At 43.4% G+C, this 22,217-nt stretch overlaps 1 protein-coding gene and 1 pseudogene across 2 annotated transcripts in view; one reads left to right on the top strand and one right to left on the bottom strand.

Moving 5' to 3' along the window:
- Positions 1 to 22,217, top strand: part of Crk (CRK proto-oncogene, adaptor protein) — a 37,932-nt gene that overhangs the window by 10,390 nt on the left and 5,325 nt on the right. Inside the window, exon 2 of one of the 2 annotated variants that reach the window (XM_045158883.1) lies at positions 6,856 to 7,388. In XM_045158883.1, coding sequence (XP_045014818.1) covers positions 6,856 to 7,388 — 533 coding nt within the window. The remainder of the gene's footprint in view (positions 1 to 6,855; positions 7,389 to 22,217) is intronic. The other variant, XM_045158884.1, reaches the window with a different exon arrangement.
- LOC101598520 lies at positions 12,778 to 13,346 on the bottom strand (annotated as a pseudogene).

Genomic DNA, 22,217 nt, shown 5'->3' on the forward strand with positions numbered 1-22,217 from the left:
TTACTATACACAGATACATCTTGTTCTAGAGGAGCACTCCTCTTTCAGAGGGACTTGGCTTAGTAGTTTCACTTGTTTAACTCCTCTCCCACAAAGCCACTTTCCACTTGCTCTTAGTACAGTAATACGGAGGAACTACAACAATGGATAGCAGGGAGTGGTTGCCTTCCTTAAGTGAGAGTGCTTTGGAAATGTTCATGGGTGGTCAGAATGGCACTGACATTGTAATTTGCTGTAATTTAAGATAGTTTATTGTCAATGTTGTTAGTTTTTCTAGGGATACGTTTCCTGTTAATAAAAACCAGGTGGAAGTATGTCTTCCTAAGACCTGATACTTTATTCCTTGCTTGTAGGCATAGTGCTCATGTCTTTATCTCAGTCTTGTGTGCTGCTTAAAGCCAGGAATGGATTTTCATCTTGTCACTTTCTCTCACTTCAGTTATTTATGTTCATTCATATGTAAAAACCAGGTGTAGTTGCCCTTGGTCTGTAATTTTGGCCCTTCAGGCTAAAGCTGGAGAATCTGTGAATTTGAAGCCTGGGCTACATAATGAGAGTTGACCTCAAAAGAAAAGCAGCTGGGCATGGTGGCACACCCCTTTAATGCCAGCATTTCGGAGGCAGAGGTGTAGGAGGGTCACTGAGTTCGAGGGAACTTGAGTTTGAAGTTCCAGATTAGCCTAGGCTAGATTGAAAGACTACCTCAAACAATAGCTCCTCACTGAGCACTAACTCAGAAAGCTGAAAATTTCCCTTTTCTTTTTAGTTATTGCAGAAACCCTAAGCATGATCATCCTGACACTTCAGAGCTTTTTAAAAATCATTTTCTCAATGCATCATCTTTTCCTTACAGGATTCCCAACATTGCAAGTGTGTGTGTATGAAAAACATGTAATACTTTCTGAACACTTAGTATCCACCAACCTTATCTCAAAGGGGCAAGGAAAAGTCATTTCAAGGAGCTTTTCCTCTCTAATGTGATTCAGGACATTTTATTTACTTTTTTTTTTTTTTTTTTTTTTTAAGTAGGGTCTCACTGTGGTCCAGGCTGACCTGGAATTTACTGTGTAGTCTCAGGGTGGCCTTGAGCTCACGCGATCTTCTCCCTCTGCTACCTGAGTGTTGAGATTAAAGGTGTGTGCCACCATGCCCAGCTGCATTCAGGACATTTTCTAAGCCATGGCTGCTCTGTTTTTGTGAGTGGTCCCTACCATTCTCCCTTGGCCAGGCAGTCCTGAGCAAATCTTGCTCTATTGTTATAAAGACTGTCCTGAGCAGGGGGTGATGGTGCACACCTTTTTAATCCCAGCAGTATGGAGGCAGAGGTAGGAGGACCACTGTGAGTTTGAGGCCACCCTGAAACTACATAGTGAATTCCAGGTCAGCCTGGACTAGAGTGAAACCCTACCTTGAAAAACAACAAAAGACTGTCCTGAGGACTGGAGAAATGGCTTAGTGGTTAAGGCGTTTGCCTGTGAAGGCAAAGGACCAAGGTTCCATTCTCCAGGACCCATGTAAGCCAGATGCACAAGGGACACATGCATCTGGAGTTCATTTGCATTGGCTAGAGGCCCTGGCACACCCGTTCTCTCTCTGCACCCCCCCCCTGCTTGCAAATAAATAAAAAATAAAATGACTGTCCTTAGCAATTGCTCTTCTAGTCTGAAAGATCATCTTGAGTTAGTGGTGACAGGTGAAGTAGAGATGCATCTCTTTCCTCACCAAACTTGAATAGGAAATTCTACTTGATGAAGAGATGCTCTAGTATGGCATAGGGCACTGCAGTGCTCTGGTACAATCGTAATCAAGTCTCCCCATACCAAATATAGTGATGTATACCTATGATCCTAGCATTTGATGTGCTGAGGCAGGAGGATCACAAGCTAGAGATCACTCTAGGCTACAACATGAGACCCTGTTTGAAAATACCACCAGTGTTAAATGTGCTGGCATATGCCTTTAACCCCAGCACTTAGGGAGGCTAAAGTAGGAGGATCACTGAATTTGAGGCCAGCCTGAGAGACTAGTGAATTCCAGGTTAGCTTGGGCTAGAGTGAGACCCTACCTTGAAAAACCAAAAAGAAAGAAGCAACCAGTGGCTAGCTTAGCACCAAAAGTTAGGGCATCTTTGTTGGTTAGCTCAGCTCCCATTTAGAACCTACAAATAACCCCCATTTGGATCTCTAAGTGGGATTTACCCCCTCCTTTCTCATGGCAGGAGCCCTTCATGCTCTTTTCCTTCTCTTAATCTAAGTCTGTCTGAACTTTAAAAAAGAAAAACAGGTATGGTAGCTGTGTTTATAGTCCCAGCACTTGAATCTGAGGCAGGAAGATCAGTTTGAGGTCAGCCTGAGCTACGAAGTGAGACTCCCCCCCTTCCCCAGCCTTGCCTTAAAAAGCCAGCAGAGGGCTGGAGAGTTGGCTTACTGGTTAAGGCGCTTGCCTGTGAAGCCTGAGAATCCCGGTTCAGTTCCCCAGACCCATGTAAGCCACATGCATCTGGAGTTCGTTTGCAGTGACTGGAGGCCCTGGCTTGCCCATTCTCTCTCTCTCACACTCACTCTCTCTGTCTCTTTCTCTGACTTTCTCTCAAAATTAAATATAGTTTGTAGGGCCGGGTGTGGTGGCGCATGCCTTTAATCCCAGCACTCGGGAGGCAGAGATAGGAGGACTGCCATGAGTTTGAGGCCACCCTGAGACTCCATAGTGAATTCCAGGTCAGCCTGGGCTAGAGTGAGACCCTACCTCGAAAAACCAAAATAAATAAATAAATAAATAATATATATATAGTTTTTAAAAAGTCAGCAGAGGAAAGCGAGGCATGGTGGCGCACACCTTTAATCCCAGCACTTGGGGGGCTGAAGTACAAGGATTGCTGAGAGTTCAGGGCCTCTCTGAGACTATGTAGTGAATTGGTCAGCCTGAGCTACAGTAAGACCCTACCTTGAAAAGCAAAACCAAACAAAAAACAAAGGCCAGCAGGAGCTGGGCATGGAGGATCACTGTGAGTTCAAGACCAGACTGGGACTTCAGAGTGAATTCCAGGTTAACCTGGGCTACAGTGAGACCCTACCCTACAAAAAAAAAAAAAAAAAAACAATAATAATAAATCACTGGACATGGTGGTGCACAGCTTTAATCCCAACACTCAGGAGGCTGCTGAGGTAGGATTGCTGTGAATTCGAGGCCACACTGAGACTATGTAATGAATTCCAGGTCACCCTGGGCTAGAGCGAGACCCTACTTGGGGGGGGGTGGGTAAGCCAACGGGGTGGGGGGAACCCTTCGAACAAAGCATTGATAATCATTTCTCTGGGACTCTGGAGCTATTGTGGTCTTATTTATACCTAAGGAGTAATTCAGTAGATGGTAGGGCCTGGCTCTGGACTTCTTCATTGTGTTAAGTTGGAGATGCAAGCAGTCCTGAGTTTGGGCAGCTTATAGCCATGAAATCCATATATGGACTCTGCGGTATAAGAAATGCACAATTTTAAGCTGGGTGCGGTGGCACACACCTTTAATCCCAGCACTCGGGAGGCAGAGTTAGGAGGGTCGCTGTGAGTTTGAGGCCACCCTGAGAGTACAGAGTGAATTCTAGGTCATCCTGAACCAGAGTGAGACCCTACCTTGAACCCCCCCCCAAAAAAAAAAAAGGCACAGTTTTAAATTGTGTCTTAGGGCTGGGGAGATGGTTGAGTGGGTAAAGTGCTTGCTGCACAAGCATGAAGTCCTGAGTTTGGACTCCCAGCACCCACATAAAGTACTGAGTGTGATGGTGTGCATCTGAAATCCCAGTGTTAAGGAGACAGAGAAAAAGGATTCCTGGGGCTTGCTAGCCAGCTTGTCTAGCCAAATTGGTTGGTCTCTGGGTACAGTGAGAGACCTTGTGTTTAAAAAAAAAAAGGCAGGGGCCGGAGAAATGGCTCAGCATTGTGTGGCACTACACCAAGTTTTTTTTTTTTTTTTTTTGATATAGGCTCTCACCATAGCCCAGGCTGATCTTATACTCACTCTGTAGTTCCAGGTTGGCCCTGAACTCACAGCGATCCTGCCACAATCCTATCTTTGCCTCCCTAGTGCTGAGATTAAAAGGCCAGCTTCTGTTACTGGTTTTGATTGTTTGTTAGTTTTTAAATTTTTTGTTTGTTTTTATTTATTTATTTGAAAGTGACAGAGAAAGAGGCAGATAGAGAGGGAGAAAGAATGGCTGAGCCAGGGACTACAGCCTCTGCAAACGAACTCCAGACACATGCGACCCCTTGTGCATCTGGCTAATGTGGGTCCTGGGGAATTGAGCCTCAAACCGGGGTCCTTAGGCTTCACAGGCAAGCACTTAACCGCTAAGCCATCTCTCCATCCCAGTTTTTAATTTATTGAGGTAGGGTCTCATTCTAGCCCAGGATGACCTGGAATTCACTATGAAGTCTCAGTGTAGCCTCAAACTCTGATCCACCTACCTCTGCCTCTCGATTGCTGGGATTACAAGTGTGTGCCACCATGCCTGGCTCAGATTTTTTACTATCTCCCATGCACTGTATTAATTTTTAATATTTTGTGTTTCGGGGCTGGAGAGATGGCTTAGTGGTCCATTCTCCTTGCCTGAGAAGCCTATGGGCCCATGTTCAGTTCTCAGTGCCCACGTAAGCCAGATGCACAAGATGATACATGTCATCTGGACTTTGCAGTGGCTGCAGGCCCTGGAGTGCCTATTCTGTCCTCCTTTCTCTCTCTCAAGTAAATATTTTTAAAAAAAATTGTGTTTGAGCTGGGCTTGGTGTCATACGCCTTTAATTCCAGCACTTGGGAGGCAGAGGTAGGAGGATCTCTTGAGTTCATGGCTACCCTGAGAGTACAGAGTGAATTCCAGGTCAGCCTGGGCTAGAGTGAGACCCCACCTTGAAAAACAACAGTAGCAACAACAAAAATTATTTGTGTGTATGTGCTGGGGAATTGAACTCAAGTTGGCAGTTGAACTTGAGTTTGCAGAAGAAGCACCTTTAATCATTTCCCTAGTCTCAAACCTATATTTTGTATAGAATTGTTACTTTGTCAGAAAATAAAAAGGTTACAAAAATCGAATAAAAATTTGTTTTGAGTGATTCTCAGAGTACAAGTTAAATATTTGTATTCTTCATTAGAAACTGATATGTTCACTTATTCATGAATTCTGGGGTCTCGGGCTCTAGGGAATACACATTTGAGTCATGAACTTTAAGTGTTCCTATTAGGTCCTTTCTCAGATTTCCTCAGTGTGTTAACCAGAGGTTGACATTTTCAGTGGATGGTGGCGGTGTGGTGGCAAAGTCTTGCCACGTACACTAGGGTGGCTTCAAATTTATGGCAATCCTGCATCACCCTCCTGAGTGCTAAATTACAGGAATGAGCCACTGTACCCAGTGAAGAATTAGATTTTTAAAACATTGCCAGGCATGGTGACACACACCTTTAGTTGGGAGGCAGAGATAAGATTGCTCTGAGTTTGAGATCACCCTGACACTACATAGTGAATTCTATGTCAGCCTGGGATAGACCGAGGCCCTATCTCAAAAAAAATTTTTTTTAAATACTTTATTTTATTGTTTGCAGGCAGAAAGAGGGAGAGAAAGCATGGGCGCAACAGGGCCTCTAGGCATTGCAAATGCGCATGCTACTTTGTACATCTGGAGAATTGAACTGGGTCAGCAAGTTTTAAAAGCAAGTACCTTAAACCACTAAGCCATCTCCTCAGCCTCAGGAATGGATGTTTAAGCAGCTTGTTTGATTTCTTTGAGTTCCTTGGTTCTTTTGCCTAATTAAGCTGTTTGTTTGTTTTTGTTTTTGTCTCTTCACTCTAGTGTAGGCTAAGCTGGAATTCACTATGTAGTCTCAGGGTGGCCTCGAACTCACGGCAATGCTCCTACTTCTGCCTCCTGAGTGCTGGGACTAAAGATGTGTGTCACTATGCCTAGCTAATTAAGTTCCTCCTTTCTTCCTTTCTTTCTATCGGTTTTTGAGATAGGTCTCAGGCTGACCTGGATTTTACGATGTAGTCTCAAGGTGGCCTCAAACTCACGTCAATCCTCCTGCCTCTGCCTCCTGAGTGCTGGGATTAAAGGCTTGTGCCACCATGCCTGGCTCTTAATTGTTTTTAACTATCATGTCAATAAAGTCTTAAAAATTGTTTTCTTTGGAATTGTGCATTCTAGTGGTAGTATGTATGACCTTAGTGTAGATTGCTACGTTTCCTGAGGTTTAAATGTTTGTAAGAAGCCAGGCGTGGTGGCACACACCTTTTTTTTTTTTTCCTTTTCTTTTTTTTTGCACACACCTTTAATCCCAGCACTCAGGAGGCAGAGGTAGGAGGATTGCCATGAGTTCGAGGCCATCCTGAGACTACGTAGTTAATTCCAGGTCAGCCTGGACCAGAGTGAGACCCTACCTTGGAAAAAAAAAAGTTGGTGAAAAGACCTTGCACTTCATCCTACTCTGTTAGTGGGGTAGTGACAACATACTGGGAGAATGAACAACTTGTGGCAGTCCTCCTGCATCACTCTCCTAAGTGCTGAAATTGCAGGCATGAGCCACTGTACCCAGTGAAGATTTTACTCTTAGGTCTAGTATGAGAGCAAGCCAAATGACTTGGTCTGTTATGGCCTTCTCTTTTCTCTTTGCCCCTTTGCATGGTATGGGTATCTTTCTTCCCAGTGGATGTTCATACTGAAGGTGTGATACCCATTTAGTATAAAAGAAGGGGTTATTTTCTCAGGATAGTTTCTTTGCTGACTATATATTGACCAAATATGTGTGGGAGATGCTTAAAATCTGTTTTATCTCTATAGTACATAGTTAAATGACGCTGTGTTCTGTTTTTTCCAGGGGTGAGTCCCTCCAGACTCCGAATAGGAGATCAAGAATTTGATTCATTGCCTGCTTTACTGGAATTCTACAAAATACACTATTTGGACACTACAACATTGATAGAACCGGTTTCCAGATCTAGGCAGGGTGGAGTGATTCTCAGGCAGGAGGAGACAGAATATGTCCGAGCCCTCTTTGACTTTAATGGGAATGATGAAGAAGATCTTCCCTTTAAGAAAGGAGACATCCTGAAAATCCGGGATAAGCCTGAAGAGCAGTGGTGGAATGCAGAGGACAGCGAAGGAAAGAGGGGGATGATTCCAGTCCCTTACGTGGAGAAGTATAGACCTGCCCCCGCCTCAGTATCGGCTCTGATTGGAGGTAACCAGGAGGGTTCCCACCCACAGCCACTGGGTGGGCCGGAGCCTGGGCCCTATGCCCAACCCAGCGTCAACACTCCGCTCCCTAACCTCCAGAATGGGCCCATTTATGCCAGGGTTATCCAGAAGCGAGTCCCTAATGCCTACGACAAGACAGCCTTGGCTTTGGAGGTACATAATGTGCAAAATGTAGAAAGAAGAGATCTGCTACAGGGTCTCTCTTTCAGACCTCTTACAGCTTTGTAGGAATGCTGAATACAAGCACCAGCACTGTGATGTTGTTGTAGATGTACTGATTTTGGCATTTTATGTTGGGTTTTCTCTGTTTTTAGAGAAAACCTATTTTGCAATGAGTAAACTTAAAACTGTATTACTGAATGTTCTGATTGATCTACTCTACTAAACATACTTTGACTACCCTAACAACCACCTCAATTCACAGGAATTAACCTAAAATAATTTTTCTCATCCATATTCTAATCTCTTGCTTTCTGTTTGTGACTGTCTTAAACAAGGTGGGTTCACACAAAATATAGTAACTTGTATGTAGCTATGCATTTAAGTAGGATTTTCCCATTAAAAACAAAATATTTTTTCTGGGCATGGTGGAGTATGCCTTTAATCCCAGTACTTGGGAAGCTGAGGTTGGAGGATCACTGTGAGTTCAAGGCCAGCCTTAGACTATATAGTGAATTCCAGGTCAGCCTGGGCTAGAGTAAGATCCTACCTCGAAAAAAAAGTGCACACACAGACACACACATACACAAAAATGCCACAATTTTTATTATATGGGATATGAGACTCCTTACTATTGATTGTGTTTGGCAAGAATCAGGAGAGACTGGGAGTGTAGTTCAGTGGTAGAGCACTTGTTAGTTTGTATGAGGCCCTGGGTTTAGTCACTAGTAACACAAACACACACAGAGGATGAACCAGTGATGTGTAGTATAGGTGTTAAGGGAGCCATCCCTAAGAGTATAAGTTACAGAAGCAGGTTTCTTGGTCTTTGTTGTTAAATGCATTTTACTGGGGAGATGTCAATTCTTCATAAGAGATTAGTTTTTTCCTTTGACTAGTTAATAGTTATGATAGCCATCTTCTTAGGACATAGCATTACATTATATTTATTCCTTTAGTCCTGCTCAGCATTCACCGCTTTGCTTCTCCTCCATTTCCTCTCTCTGTTTTGGAGTTATGCATAGCAAGTAGTTTAGAACAAAAGCTAAGTGGCCTGCTAGCCTGCCTTTCAGAGCCTACTAATATGGTGACTTTGAGTGTAAGCAGGTAACCTCTTTTTCTGTCCTTTCTACCCTAAGATAGGGTCTCTCTGTAGCCCGGATTGACCTGGAATTTACTGTGTAGTCCGAGGGTGGCCTCGAACTCACTGTGATCCTCCTATCTCAGCCTCCCAAGTGCTGGGATTTAGGTGTACATCACCATGCTCAGCCAGGGAACACTTTCATAAGTATGGAATAAAGTTATATGAATACAGACTAGCAGGGAAGCAGTAAAATTTTGCTCTTGTAAACTGAAGCCTTAAATTTTGTTTTGTTTTGTTTTGTTTTGGTTTTTCAAGGTAGGGCTTCACTCTATCTCAGGCTGACCTGGAATTCACTACGTATTCTCAGGGTGGCCTCGAACTCAGGGTGATCCTCCTACCTCTGTCTCCCGAGTGCTGGGACTAAAGATGTGTGCCACCACCCCTGGAAAATTTTGTTTTCTTTGGGTCATGCTCCTGCAGTGAAAGAGACCTTCCTCTAAGTGAGTGTTTTAGTCTACAGAATGAGTTAAAATTGATTTGAACTAGCAACTCTTGATTTTAATGGATTGGAAACTTTTCTTTTAGTTTCTGATTGAGAGTGTACAAAGGGAAGGTTAGGTTTCTAGGCATTTTCCTAGGTTTGTCAGAAAACTATTATAATTATAATAATTGTTTTTAATCTTTTGTTGCTGTTAGTTTGAGGCAGCGTCTTGTTCTAGCTCAGTCTGACCTTGAATTCACTCGAACTCACAGCAGTCCTCCTATCTGTGCCTTCCAAGGATTGGGATTAAAGATGCGCACTACCATACCTGGCTGAAAACACTATTTTAAAAGGAGTTCTTTTGGTGGGGCTTAGAACCTAGCTCAGTGGTAGGAGCACTTGCCCTGTATCTATGAGGACATGAGTTTGATCCCTTGCTCCCATGTAAAAACAGAATCACAATAGATCCTCCAAGCATGTGCATATAGAGTGCATACACATACCTCCACATACACTATACATATGTAGACCACATACACAAAAATAAAATAAGATGATTTGTATTGAGTTTTTAAAATGTTTGTGTTTTTGAGATTATATCCTACTTTAAAAGTAACATGTCTAGCTGGGCATGGTATTGGATGCCTTTAATCCTAGCACTGGAATAGCAGAGGTAGGAGGATTGTTAAGAGTTTGAGGCCAGCCTGGAACTCCAGAGTGAGATACAGATCAGCCTGGACTAGAGTGATAGTATACCTTGAAAAAATAACAACAAAAAAAGTAACATGTTTCAGCTTTTGTGAACAATGGAATGTACATTGTCTAGGTCACTTCGAATTTGGAGGATAAGTAAAAACAAGTTTTCATTTTCAAGACTTAATTTTTTTTTTTTATTTGAGAGCAATGGGGGAGAGGGGAGAGAGAATGGGCACGCCAGAGCTTCCAGCCACTGCATACGAACTCCAGATGCTTGTGCCCCCTTATGCATGTAGCTAATGTAGGTCCTGGGGAATTGAGCCTCAAACGAGGGTCCTTAGGCTACACAGGCGAGCGCTTAACTGCTAAGCCATCTCTCCAGCCCAAGACTTTTTTAAAAAATGCATATTTTTTATTTATTTGAGAGAGAGTGGGCACGCCAGGGCCTCTAGCCACTGCACACGAACTCCAGATGCATGTGCCCCCTTGTGCATATGGCTTACATGGGTCTTGGAGAATTGAACCAGGATCCTTTGGCTTTGCAGGCAAACGCCTTAACTGCTTAAACCATCTCTTCAGCCCCTCAAGACTTTCATTTAAGTTAATGTATAACATGGTACTGTGTCCAGATGATAGCTGTGGTACTTGATGTTGACTGTAGGCCTTATTTGCAGAAGGTTGGAGTGTGAATGATGTCTCTCCTGATTTGAGGTTTTTTTTTTTTTAATTTTTTAATTTTATTTATTTATTTATTTGAGAGCGACAGACACAGAGAGAAAGACAGATAGAGGGAGAGAGAGAATGGGCGCGCCAGGGCTTCCAGCCTCTGCAAACGAACTCCAGACGCGTGCGCCCCCTTGTGCATCTGGCTAACGTGGGACCTGGGGAACCGAGCCTCGAACTGGGGTCCTTAGGCTTCACAGGCAAGTGCTTAACCGCTAAGCCATCTCTCCAGCCCCTGATTTGAGTTTTAATGTTTAAAAATGATTAAGCTGGGCTGGAGGGATGGCTTAGCAGTTATGGTGCTTTCCTGTAAAGCCTAAGGACTCATGTTTGACTCTCCAGGTCCCCTGTAAGCCACATGCACAAAGTGGCACAAGGAGGCCCACATGTCTGGAGTCCAGTTGCAGTGGATGGAGGCCCTAGTGTGCCAATTGCTCTCCCTCTTCCTCCCCCCATGTGCTCTCTTGCATTAAAAAAACAAACAAACAAGACTAGTCTGTTGGACTTGTCACAAAAAAAAGCTGCTGTGAAATATAAATCTTGTGAAATAAAGATTTGAGTAGAAAAATGGTTTATGATTTTCAGCAAGTTTTCTCTTTGGTGTGGATACTGGTTTTCACCTATTTACATTTATTGTTGAAGGGAACTTGGCTCAAGTTAGAACAGATATCCTAAAATGGCTTTAAATGTGAGAGATTTTTAGTGTGAGAGAGTTCTTGAGCAGGAAAAACCTTAAATATCTTCATTTGATAAATGGAAAAAACTGATAGGTTGAGTCCATCACAGCTGTAATCCTAGCACTATGGAGGCTAAGACAGAAGTATTTCAGGTTTAAGGCCAGCCTGGGCTAAGTAATGAAGCCCTGTCTCCCTTTCTGCCCTCTCCCCCCAAAAGTATGATAACATAGATGTGCCCTACCAAACCCAGATTTGATATCTGGTTTTCTCTCTTTGTTTGTTTCTCTTTTCTTTTCATTTTTATTTATTTGTTAGTTGATAGGGAGAGAAAGAGAGTGAGAAAGGGCACACCAGGGCCTCTAGCCAATGAAAATGAACTCCAGATGCATGTGCCACTGTTTGAATGGGACCTGGCTTAGATGGAACCTGGAGAATTGAACCTGGGTTCTTAGGCTACACAGGGAAATGCCTTAACCACTAATCTGTCTCTTTAGCCCTAGCATAGTTTGAACTCATGATTTTCCTTTATCCACCTCCTACCCCACCTCCAGTGCTGGAAGGCTATGGGCTTGCAATACTTTACCTAACTCAACCTCCTTTTCTTCTTCCCTCCCTCCCCTTTCTTTCTTTCTGGCAAGCCCAACAGACTGCCTTTTTCATTTTTTTTTTATTTATATTTTATTTATTTCTTGAGAGAGAGAGAAAGAGACTGAGAGAGAATGGGCACGCCAGGGCCTTCAGCCACTGCAAACAAACTCCAGACGCATGTGCCACCTTGTGCATCTGGCTTATGTGGGTCCTGGGGAATTGAATCTGGGTCATTTGGTTTCTCAGGCAAGTGCCTTAACTGCTAAGTCATCCCTCTAGCCCTGGTTTTCTCTCTTTATAACATTATTAATTTTTAAAAATGTAATACTGTTTATTTAACTTCAAAAACATCTCAGCATTATAAACAAACAAAAAATAACAATGTTGCAAATTGTGTTTAAGTACAGAGGGCCCTTGAACTTTCAGTGATGCAGTAATTCTTTTGCTTTGCTGACAAAGACGAGTTCTAGTTTAGAAACGAAGTTTGAAAATCTATTGCACTTAACTAAATAACTCCCAACACTTCTCATGCCAGCTGACCCCTCCCCCCTTTTCCACAACTAAGAATGTCAACAGAATGCTATGTCACTATATACAAAACAAGACAACCTGAAGCTAAATGGATGCTCACTGCAGTATCAGCAGGCCTGGCCTCACAGTGCACCCCCTGAGCTACAAGCCCCTCAAAAAGGCATCTCTCCCTCCCCCCATTCTCCATGCCACACAAGGAGCATCAAGAGTTTGTCTCAGTTGTTTTGTTCTCTTTACACACTATACGTGTGTACAGTTGACAATTCAGGATTTCTAGCCAATAACCATAGAGCTGAGAACACCTTACAAGTTGAAAACAAAATGCCAGAAACATCTCCAAATGCCTTGTCACACCAACAGCAAAGTGCACAGAGTGAGGAGAACACGAGAGTGCCTTTTCATCTTAACAATGAATGCTTGGAAGTATGTGCAAACTCCCGTGGCACTTCATGTAAACCACTGACACTTTGAGAGACTACAGTATGACCGTGATCATGTTCTGTGATTAAACCGAATGAGGGCAGTAGACACGGCTCCAAGGAGAGATGTGTCAGTCACGGCACTCCCTAATCTAAGCTATTCACAAAGGGACAGATAAGAGGTTTATTCATCCTCCTCCCCCTCTTCATCTTCCTATTCCACCTTTTTCCCGGCAACTTTGGCAGGACCCTTGGCGCCATCAAACTTCCCTTTGGACTTATAGTTTGCAACAGCCTTCTCATACTTCTCCTTCAGCTTGGCCGCCTTGCTGATACACAGCTGCTTCTCGCTGTCAAGTTATTCTACATCTTACCCATCTTCTTGGCTACATCTCCAATAAGAGATGTCAGGATTTGTGGACTTGATCTTGGGACAGAATTCTGAACAGAAAGGAAAAATCCAGACCATGGTCTTTGGGGGGCATTGGAGTGTTTTTCTTCTTGCCTTCTTTAGCTGGTCCATAATCTTTCATTTCTGGATGATAGCGCACTTTATCCGCCTTCACCATTTCATCAAACTTGGGTTTTTCCTTGCTGGACATTGTCTTTCATCTCTCGGACACTTCTTGGAAAACTGCAAAATGGACAGGGACCTCTGGGTTTTTCTTCTTACATTCTTCTCTGCAAGTCTGCACAAAGAAGGCGTAGGCAGACATCTTGCCCTTTGGCTTCTTGGGGTCACCTTTAGCCATCCTGACTATATTGTTCACTCATCTTTATAACATTATTGTAGTCCTTGATTCATATGTGGGGTGGAGGGAGGTATATGTACACATGTGTGCATGCATGTAGAGGCCACATTTCTGGGGAGTATGTATGTATGTGTGTGTGAATGCTTGTGCACATGGTGGTCAAAGGTCAATGATGGTTATCCTCTTTAGTTGCTCTCCATCTTAATTTTTGCGACAAGGTCTCTTACTAGACATAGCTCTTACCTATTTAGCTAGGCTAGCTAGCCAGTGAGCCCCAGGAATCCTCCTGTATCCACTGTCTCAGCACTGTTACTACAAGCGGATGCTACCACAGCTGGGATTTTTACTTGTCTCTGGGTCTCAAACTCAGGTTCTCATGCTTATAAGACTTGTAAGACAAGTACCTTACCAACTGAGCTATCTCCCTAGGTCTGTTTTTAAAAGAGAAGGTCTCAGTATATATTCAAGGGTACATTTGAATTCATGCCTTGTCAGTGTTGGGATTACAGGCATATTCCATCATTTCCAGCTTTGATGCAGGTCTTTTGCTTTTTTATTGATAGCATATCCTTAGTTATTCTGTGTAGCAAGGCATAGTTCTCACTACAGTGAGGTGAGATGGGGAATTCTAGCTTTCTGTTCTTAGCAATCTGATAAGAAAAATATTCTCTCTCTCTCTCTCTCTCTCTCTCTCTCTCTCTCTCTCTGTGTGTGTGTGTGTGTGAGAGAGAGAGAGAGAGAGAGAGAGAGAGTGTGTTTCTGAAGTAGGTTCTCACTGTAACCATGGCTGACCTGGAACTCACTCTGTAGTCCCAGGTTGCCCTTGAACTCACAGTGATTCTCCTACATCTACCTCCTGAACACTGGGAATGAAAGACATGTTGCCACCATGTGTGGCCTATCTATTCTTTGGTTCTTTTGAGTTTTTTTTAATTGATTTCAAATTTTTATTAACAACTTCCATGATGTATAAAAAACATCCCATGGTGGGCTGGAGAGATGGCTTAGCGGTTAAGCATTTGCCTGTGAAGCCTAAGGACCCTGGTTCAAGGCTCGATTCCCCAGGACCCACGTTAGCCAGATGCACAAGGGGGCACACACAACTGGAAGCCCTTGCGCACCCTTTCCCTCTCTCACTCTCAAATAAATAAATAAAAATGAACAAAAATATTTTAGAAAAATATCCCATGGTAATACCCTCCCCCCCCCACTTTCCCCTTTGAAACTCCATTCTCCATCATATCCCCTCCCCATCTCAATCAGTCTCTATTTGGATGTCATGATCTTTTCATCCTCTTATGATGGTTTTTTGTAGGTAATGTCAGGTACTGTGAGGTTATGGATATCCAGGCCATTTTGTGTCTGGAGGGAGCACGTTGTAAGGAGTCCTACCCTTCCTTCGGCTCTTAAATTCCTTCCATCACCTCTTCTGCATTAGACCTTGAGCCTTGGAAGGTGTGATAGAGATATTACAGTACTGAGCACTCCTGTCACTTCTTTCCACCACCATGATGCCTTATAAGCTGTCCCAAGGTCACTGCCATCTGAAAAGAGAAGATTCTCTATCAAAAGTGAGAGTAGCATTAATATAAGTGTATGAACATTAAGAGAAGTGCTTACTGGGCAGTTTGATAAGCATAGTATATACATTTAGCCAGGTAGCAGTAGACGTTGCACCCCTGAGGCTCATGACTATCCGTTTTAAGTTTTCAGTATCAGGGATGTGTTTCTCCCCATGGAGTGGGCCTCCAGTCCAATTAGAGGGCAGTTGGTTTCCACCATGACAGACGTGCCACTATTGGCACCCATTGGCTCATTTGGCCTGGCTGGCCAAATATAAGGCTTGTAGTGTCCACTGTTGAGTATCTTCACTGGTGATTTCTCTTTCTCCCATTGAACTGCATGCAGAATGGTTTCTTCCAGCTTTCTGTCAGCTGGTCTACATGGAGGAGGTTATCAGCTCAGTTCCAGAAGGACTTCTCAGGGGCCTTGCAGCCCAAGTATGTGGAGTCTTCAGCAGTAGGGTCTTACCATCTCTTCCTGGTGAGAAACCAAGGGGCTCGGCAGTGGCCTACCATCAGGGACCTCCCTGGCCGACAACTCACTGGAAGGTATCCCATCCCTGGCACTGAAAATTTTCTAGCCACAATCTATGGCTCCTGAGTGTTAGATTGTCCAAAATAGTAGGATTCCATATGATTTATTTATATCCTCTTAGGTTTTGATTAGCCCTCCCTCCACCTTTCCTTTACTCAATCTCTTCCCCTGATCTCACTTTGGGCCTTATCACCACCATTAATCTGTTCTTCTACACACACACACACACACACACACACACACACACACACACACACACAAAATAATGAGGTACCATTTTAATCTAGTCCAGGCTGACCTGGAATTCACTATGTAGTCTCAGGGTGGCCTCGAATTCATGGTGATCCTCTGCGTGATTTTTGGAGACAGAATCTCATATAGCCTTAAACTCCTAATCCTCCTGCCTCTACCTCCCGAGTGCTGGGATTATAGATTACAGGCTTGTGTTCAACTCCATGCTCAACTCCATCTGTGCATCCATACATGTAACTCACATGTTTGAAGCATAATTTGATCAACTATTAATCTAGATTGGAGAAGGGCTTTGTTACACATACTTGTAATCTGATCTGAGCACCCAGGAGACTGATAGGAGTATTTTAGATTTGTAAACCAGCAATGTATTTTTGTTTTTCAAGGTGGGGGTCTCACTGTATCCCAAGTTGACCTGGGATTTACTGTGTAGTCTCAGGCTGACCTCAAACTCACAGGGGTCCTCCTACTTTGGACTCTGAGTACTAGAATTAAAGGTGTGTGCTACCGCACCCAGGAGAGAGAACAAGAAAAGAGGAGAGAGAGTAGATTTGTTTTCTAGCCACTGTAAATGAACTCCAAATGCATGTACCACTTGGTGTATCTCACTTACATGGGTCCTTAAGCTTCTCAGGTAAGTCCCTTAACCACTAAGCCATCTCACCAGCCCCTTGATTAAAACAAAAAACAAACAAACAAAAAACCTTATTTGCAAGGAGTGAGGGAGAATGGGTACACTTGGGCCTCTAGCCACTTCAATGTATGTACCACTTTGTATGTACCACTTTGTACATCTGGCTTCATGTGGGTACTGGAGAATCAAACCCGGGTCATAAGGCATTGTAGGCAAACACTTAACTGCTGAGTCTCTCTCTAGCATTTTATTTTATTTTAATTCTTTGTTTTTTCAAGGTAGGGTCTCATTCTAGCTCAGACCTGGAATTTACAATGTAGTCTCAGAGTGGCCTTTTACTCTTGGCAATCCTCCTACCTCTGTCTCCTGAGTGCTGGGATTAAAGGCATGTCTTTGAAGGAAATACAGTGTAACCTAATGTCAAAATTGTGAGCTTTGGGCTGGAGAGATGGCTTAGCGATTAAGCTCTTGCCTATGAAGCCTAAGGACCCCAGTTCAAGGCTTGATTCCCCAGGACCCACGTTAGCCAGATGCACAAGGGGGCGCACGTGTCTGAAGCTCGTTTACAGTGGCTGGAGGCCGTGGCACGCCCATATTCTCTCTCTCTCTGCCTCTTTCTTTCTCTGTCTGTCACTCTCAAATAAATAAAAATAAATATTTTTAAAAAATCGTGAGCTTTGTCAGGCAAGGTGGTACACGCCTTTATTCCTAACACTCAGGAAACTATAAATTTGAGGCTACCCTGAATGGGTATGCCAGGGCCTTCTGCTACTGCAAATGCACTCCAGATGCCTGTATCACTTTGTGCATATGGTTTTACATGAGTACTGGGGAATCAAATTGGTTTTTAAAGGTAGGGTTTCATTCTAGCTCAGGCTGACCTGGAATTCACTGGGATTAAAGGCATGCACCACCCACCATGCCTGGCTTCTAGTGAGTTCTTACAGTGCCTCAGACAGTGTACAGTTTGGGAACTTCAGGTGTCATCTACCAAAAAAAATTAAATTTGTTTGCATATGTGTATATGCACCGTACACAGTGTGTGCCAGGTTCTCTTTGTTGATGCAAAGTAATGCACATTCAGCTTCACTTGAGTGGCTGGGAAATTGAATCTAGGCTGTCAAAATTTTTATTGCTGAGCTGTTTTCCCAGTGCTATTGTTAATTTTTATGTCGAGCTAAAATCCCTACATCTCACCTGGAAGATAGTACAGCTCAGTTGTTAACCTACTTGGTAGTCATGATCATTTCTGCCTTGGACTAAAACCAAGGAAAGGTAAATATCCTCCAGGGTTTGTTCTCTTTTAAATATTTCTATTTATGAGAGAGAGAACGAGCACGCCAGGGCCTCTAACCACTGCAAATGAACTCCAGATACATGCAACACCACATGATGGCTTATGTAGGTACTAGGGAATCGAACCTGGGTCCTTGGGCTTCCCAGCAAGCTCCCCAACCACTAAGCCATCTCTTCAGTCCTTTAGGGTTTAAATATTTTTTATTTGTTTTTGTTTGTTTTTCAAGGTAGGGTCTTACACTGTAGCCCAGGCTGACCTGAAATTCATTATGTAGTCAAACTCATACCTCCTACCTCTGCCTCCTGAGTGCTGGGATTAAAGATGTGTACCACCAGTTAATTATTGTTTCAATATTTTTATTATTAGCAAAGAAAGAGAGAATGGGTATACCAGAGCTCTTGCAACTGCAAACATACTCCAGATGTATGTACTACTATGTACATCTGGCTTTACTTGGGTACTGGGGAATCAAACCACAGGTCAGCAGGCTTTGCAAGCAAGCAAGTACCTTTTAACCCTCGACCTATCTTCTCAGCCCTTGTTTTGTGACAGTAGCTCATGTAACCCAGACTAACACTGAACTAAATAGGTGGTGGTGGATGACTGAGCTCCTGATCTCTCTGTCGTCTGGGCCCTGAGATTATAGCTGTGGACCACCTCACCCACTTTTAATTATTTTCAGTTTTTTCTAAATATTTTATTTATTTGAGAGAAAGCACAGGGAGAGACACATGCGCCCCCTTGTGCATCTGGTTTACATGGGTCCTGGGGAATCAAACCGAGGTTTTATGGCTTTACAGGCAAGTTCCTTAACCGCTAAGAGAAATTGCTTAGTGGTTAAGTGCTTGTCTGTGAAGCCTAAGGACCCCAGTTCAAGGCTTGATTCCCCAGGACCCATGTTAGCTAGATGCACAAGGGGGCGCATGCATCTGGAGTTTGTTTGCAATGGCTGGGGCCCTGGTGTGCCCATTCTCTCTCTCAAATAAATAAAAGTAAAACAAAAAAAATTGTTTTAAATTATTGACAACTTCCATAATTACAGACAATAAACCATGACAATTCCTCCTCTCCCCCATTTTGTATCTTGAGGTAGGGTCTCACTGTAGCCCAGGGTGGCCTTGAATTCACAGCAGTCCTCCTGCTTGTGCCACCCAAGTGCTGGGATTAAGGGTATGTGCCACTGCACCTCAGTTGTTTTTTTGAGATAGGATCTCACTCTAGTCCAGGCTGACCTGGAATTCACTATGTAGTCTAAGGCTGGCCTTGAACTCACAGAGATCCTCCTACCTTTGCCTTCCAAGTGCTAGGATTAAAAGCATGAGCCACCATGCCTGGTTCCCATTGTTGTTGTTTTAAATAGAGATTAAATCTAGGGCCTTGCATGCTAGAAAAATGATCTATGGATATGCTACAGTTCCCCCCTCCCCCCCTTTTTTTTTGAGACAGGATCTCACACTTGTAACTAGAAAACATGGTCTAGAATTCACTCTGATAACTGCCTCCCAGGCTGGCCTCAAATTCAAAACAGTCATGTCTTTGCCTCCCAGGGACTGGGGTGAGAGGTGTGAACCACCACAAGTAAACCCCAGCCCTTTTTAGTTTTAGGGTTTTTTTTTTGTTTTTTTTGTTTTTTTTCCCCCCTCATGGTAGGGCTTTACTCTAGGCCAGGCTAACCTGGAATTCACTATGTGGTCTCGAACTCACAGCGATCCTCCTACCTCTGCCTCCTGAGTGCTGGGATTAAAGGTATGCACCATTATGCCTGGCCCTTTTTAGTTTTAGTTTAACTATTTTATTTGAGAGAGAAGGGAGGGAGAGAAAATGGGCATGCCAGAGCTTCTAGCCATTACAAATGAACTCTAGATACATGTGCCACCTTGTGCATCTGGCTTATGTGGGTACTAGGAAATCAAACTTGGGCCCTTAAACTTCACAGGCAAACTGCCTTAATCACTGAGCCATCTCCCCAGCCCTAGTTTTATTTAAAAAATGTAAAACTGGGCGTGATTGTGTGTGTGTGTGTGTGTGTGTGTATGGTTTTTTAGGGGCTTTCTCTCTGTATCCCTCTCTTGCAAATAAATAAAATAATTTTAAAATGTATTTTTAAATTGCTGAGGTTAACTTTGAACTCACAATCTAGTTGATTCAGCCTCTTTCATAGTCATTAGTACATGCCATCACAATTTCTTCTAGGATTTTATATGGGATGCTTTTTCTGCTTACCTGGTAATCTACCAGTTATACTTCAGTACATTTGTAGCTTTCCACCAATAAACCTATGTCCATTTCAGTCCACCTTAGAAGCTAGTGAATTGTTAGGGCTGATATGTCTACTTGTTTTCATTGATTATAAACCCTAGATGGGGGCTGGAGAGATGGCTTAGCTGTTAAGCGCTTGCCTGTGAAGCCTAAGGACCCCGGTTCGAGGCTCGATTCTCCAGGACCCACATTAGCCAGATGCACAAGGGGGTGCACGTGTCTGGAGTTCATTTGCAATGGCTGGAAGCCCTGGCATGCCCATTCTCTCTCTCTCTCTGCCTCTTTCTTTCTGTGTTACTCTCAAACAAATAAATAAAAATGAACAACAACAAAAAAACCTAAAAAGAAAAGCCCTACCTGGGGGCTGGAGAGATGGCAATTTCCCCAGGACCCATGTTAGCCAGATGCACAAGGGGTTACACACATCTGGAGTTCGTTTACAGTGGCTGGAAGCCCAGGTGCACTCATTCTCTCTCTGTCTGTTGCTCTCAAATAAATTAAAAATAAAAACCCTAGCTGGGTTGGGTATGATGTGATGTGCCTTTAATTTCAGTACTCAGAAGGCAGAGAGGTAGGAAGATCACTGTGAACTTGAGGCCAGCCTGGGACTACTGAGTGAGTTCCTGGTCTAGAGTGAGACCCTACCTCAAAAACAAACAGAGACAGACTAGATGGGCCTAAAATATCTCCCTCCCTCCCTCTAAGTTAGGGTCTCACTGTAGCCCAGGTTGGCTTTGAACTCATGGTGATCCTCCTACCTCTCTGTCCCTCTGTCTTCTCAGTGTTGAGATTGTTATTTATTATGTTTTTCCCCCCTTTTTTTGGCAGGAGGGGGGTTTCAAGGCTGACCTGGAATGCTCTATGTAGCCTCAGGGCAGCCTTGAACTATCGCCTACCTCTGTCTCCATTTGTGTGTTTGTGTGTGTATGCACTTGTGTGCCTGTTTGGCTTTATATGAGTGGCTGTGAATTGAACCTGGGTTGGCAGACTTTACAAACAAGTTCCTTTAACTGCTGAGCCCCAGCGCAGCCCCTCATCTGTTCTTTAGATGAAGGTTCTATAAAATCCCACAAAGGCCATATGGTCTCTGTCAAGAGCACTGTACCCTGCCATTGTAAACAGAAGGAGGGTCATAGCCAAAACAATGAATGGAACTTGCTATGTTCCAGTAAAGCTATTTATAAAATAGCAAGTTGGATTTGACTCCTGAGCAATAGTTTTAACCCCTGCCTTAGATTGCTATAATCTCCTTAATATTTTATTTCAGCCAAATCTTGAAATAGTTATTATCTTTGTTGAGTTAGGAAGGTTTGGCAATTAGGCCCCTGTACTCTTCTCTGTACTTTGTTTTCTCTGGTTTTATTTATCTGCATTTGTGTGTGCTTCCTGTTCTGGGTTCACTGGAGCCCTGCAAGTGTCGATCAAAGGAAGCTGGCAGTTGTTGATGTCTTTCCTGTCAACTGATAGGGACATAAACTAGAAAAGTAGTCATCTGGGATTGCATTAACAAAAGAGGTCACATAGTTCCCTAGTATCTCCTGTTTAATATATTTCAGGAGTTAATGTCATTTGGGTTATTAGAACTCTGGTGAAAGTCAGCTGAATAAGCATTTGTTCCTGCACCAGTTCTGTATATAACGTGTACAGGGGCACAGTGACCTTGAAAAAGTATAGACCTAAGGAATAAAGCAGTTCATTCAGTTTTCTTGGAGCTAAGAAACTAGGGTAACCATATTCAGCCCCATTACAAATCACTCCATGATTTACTTTCAAGCTTGTTCATAAGGGTCAGGAGGCTGAGGACCAGATAGAAGGATGGAACAGTGGTAGAATAATAATCTGTTGGATATGGTAGCACATGCCTTTAATCACAACACTCAGGAGGTAGAGGTGAGTTGCTGTGAGCTTGAGGCCACCCTGAGACAAGTGAATTTCAGGTTAGGCAAGACACTACCTTGAAAGAAAAATAAATAAATGTAGCATTGGGGAGATGGCTCAATAAGAGTGCGTGTCCTGCAAGCAAGCTTGAAAGCCTGATGGGGCTTGCCCCTCTGTGGATTCAGTTCCCTAGCATGCAATCACAGAAATAGCTAGATTGGGCCATACTTACTGAAGGTGGGTGGAGACAAGAGGCTCACCAGGGCTCTCTGGTTTAGCTAGTCTAACTTAACAGTGAATTTAAACAAACACAACAACAACAACAAAAATAAAACAGTGAAATTAAGGTTCAGCAAGAGACTTTCTCAAAGAAGTAAGGTGGAAGAGTGATGCAGGAGGACATCTGACACCCTCCTCTAGCCTCCACATTCTTGCCACATGGGATGCACTTTATC

The sequence above is a fragment of the Jaculus jaculus genome, chromosome 9, assembly GCF_020740685.1.
Source record: "Jaculus jaculus isolate mJacJac1 chromosome 9, mJacJac1.mat.Y.cur, whole genome shotgun sequence".
NCBI lineage: Eukaryota > Metazoa > Chordata > Mammalia > Rodentia > Dipodidae > Jaculus > Jaculus jaculus.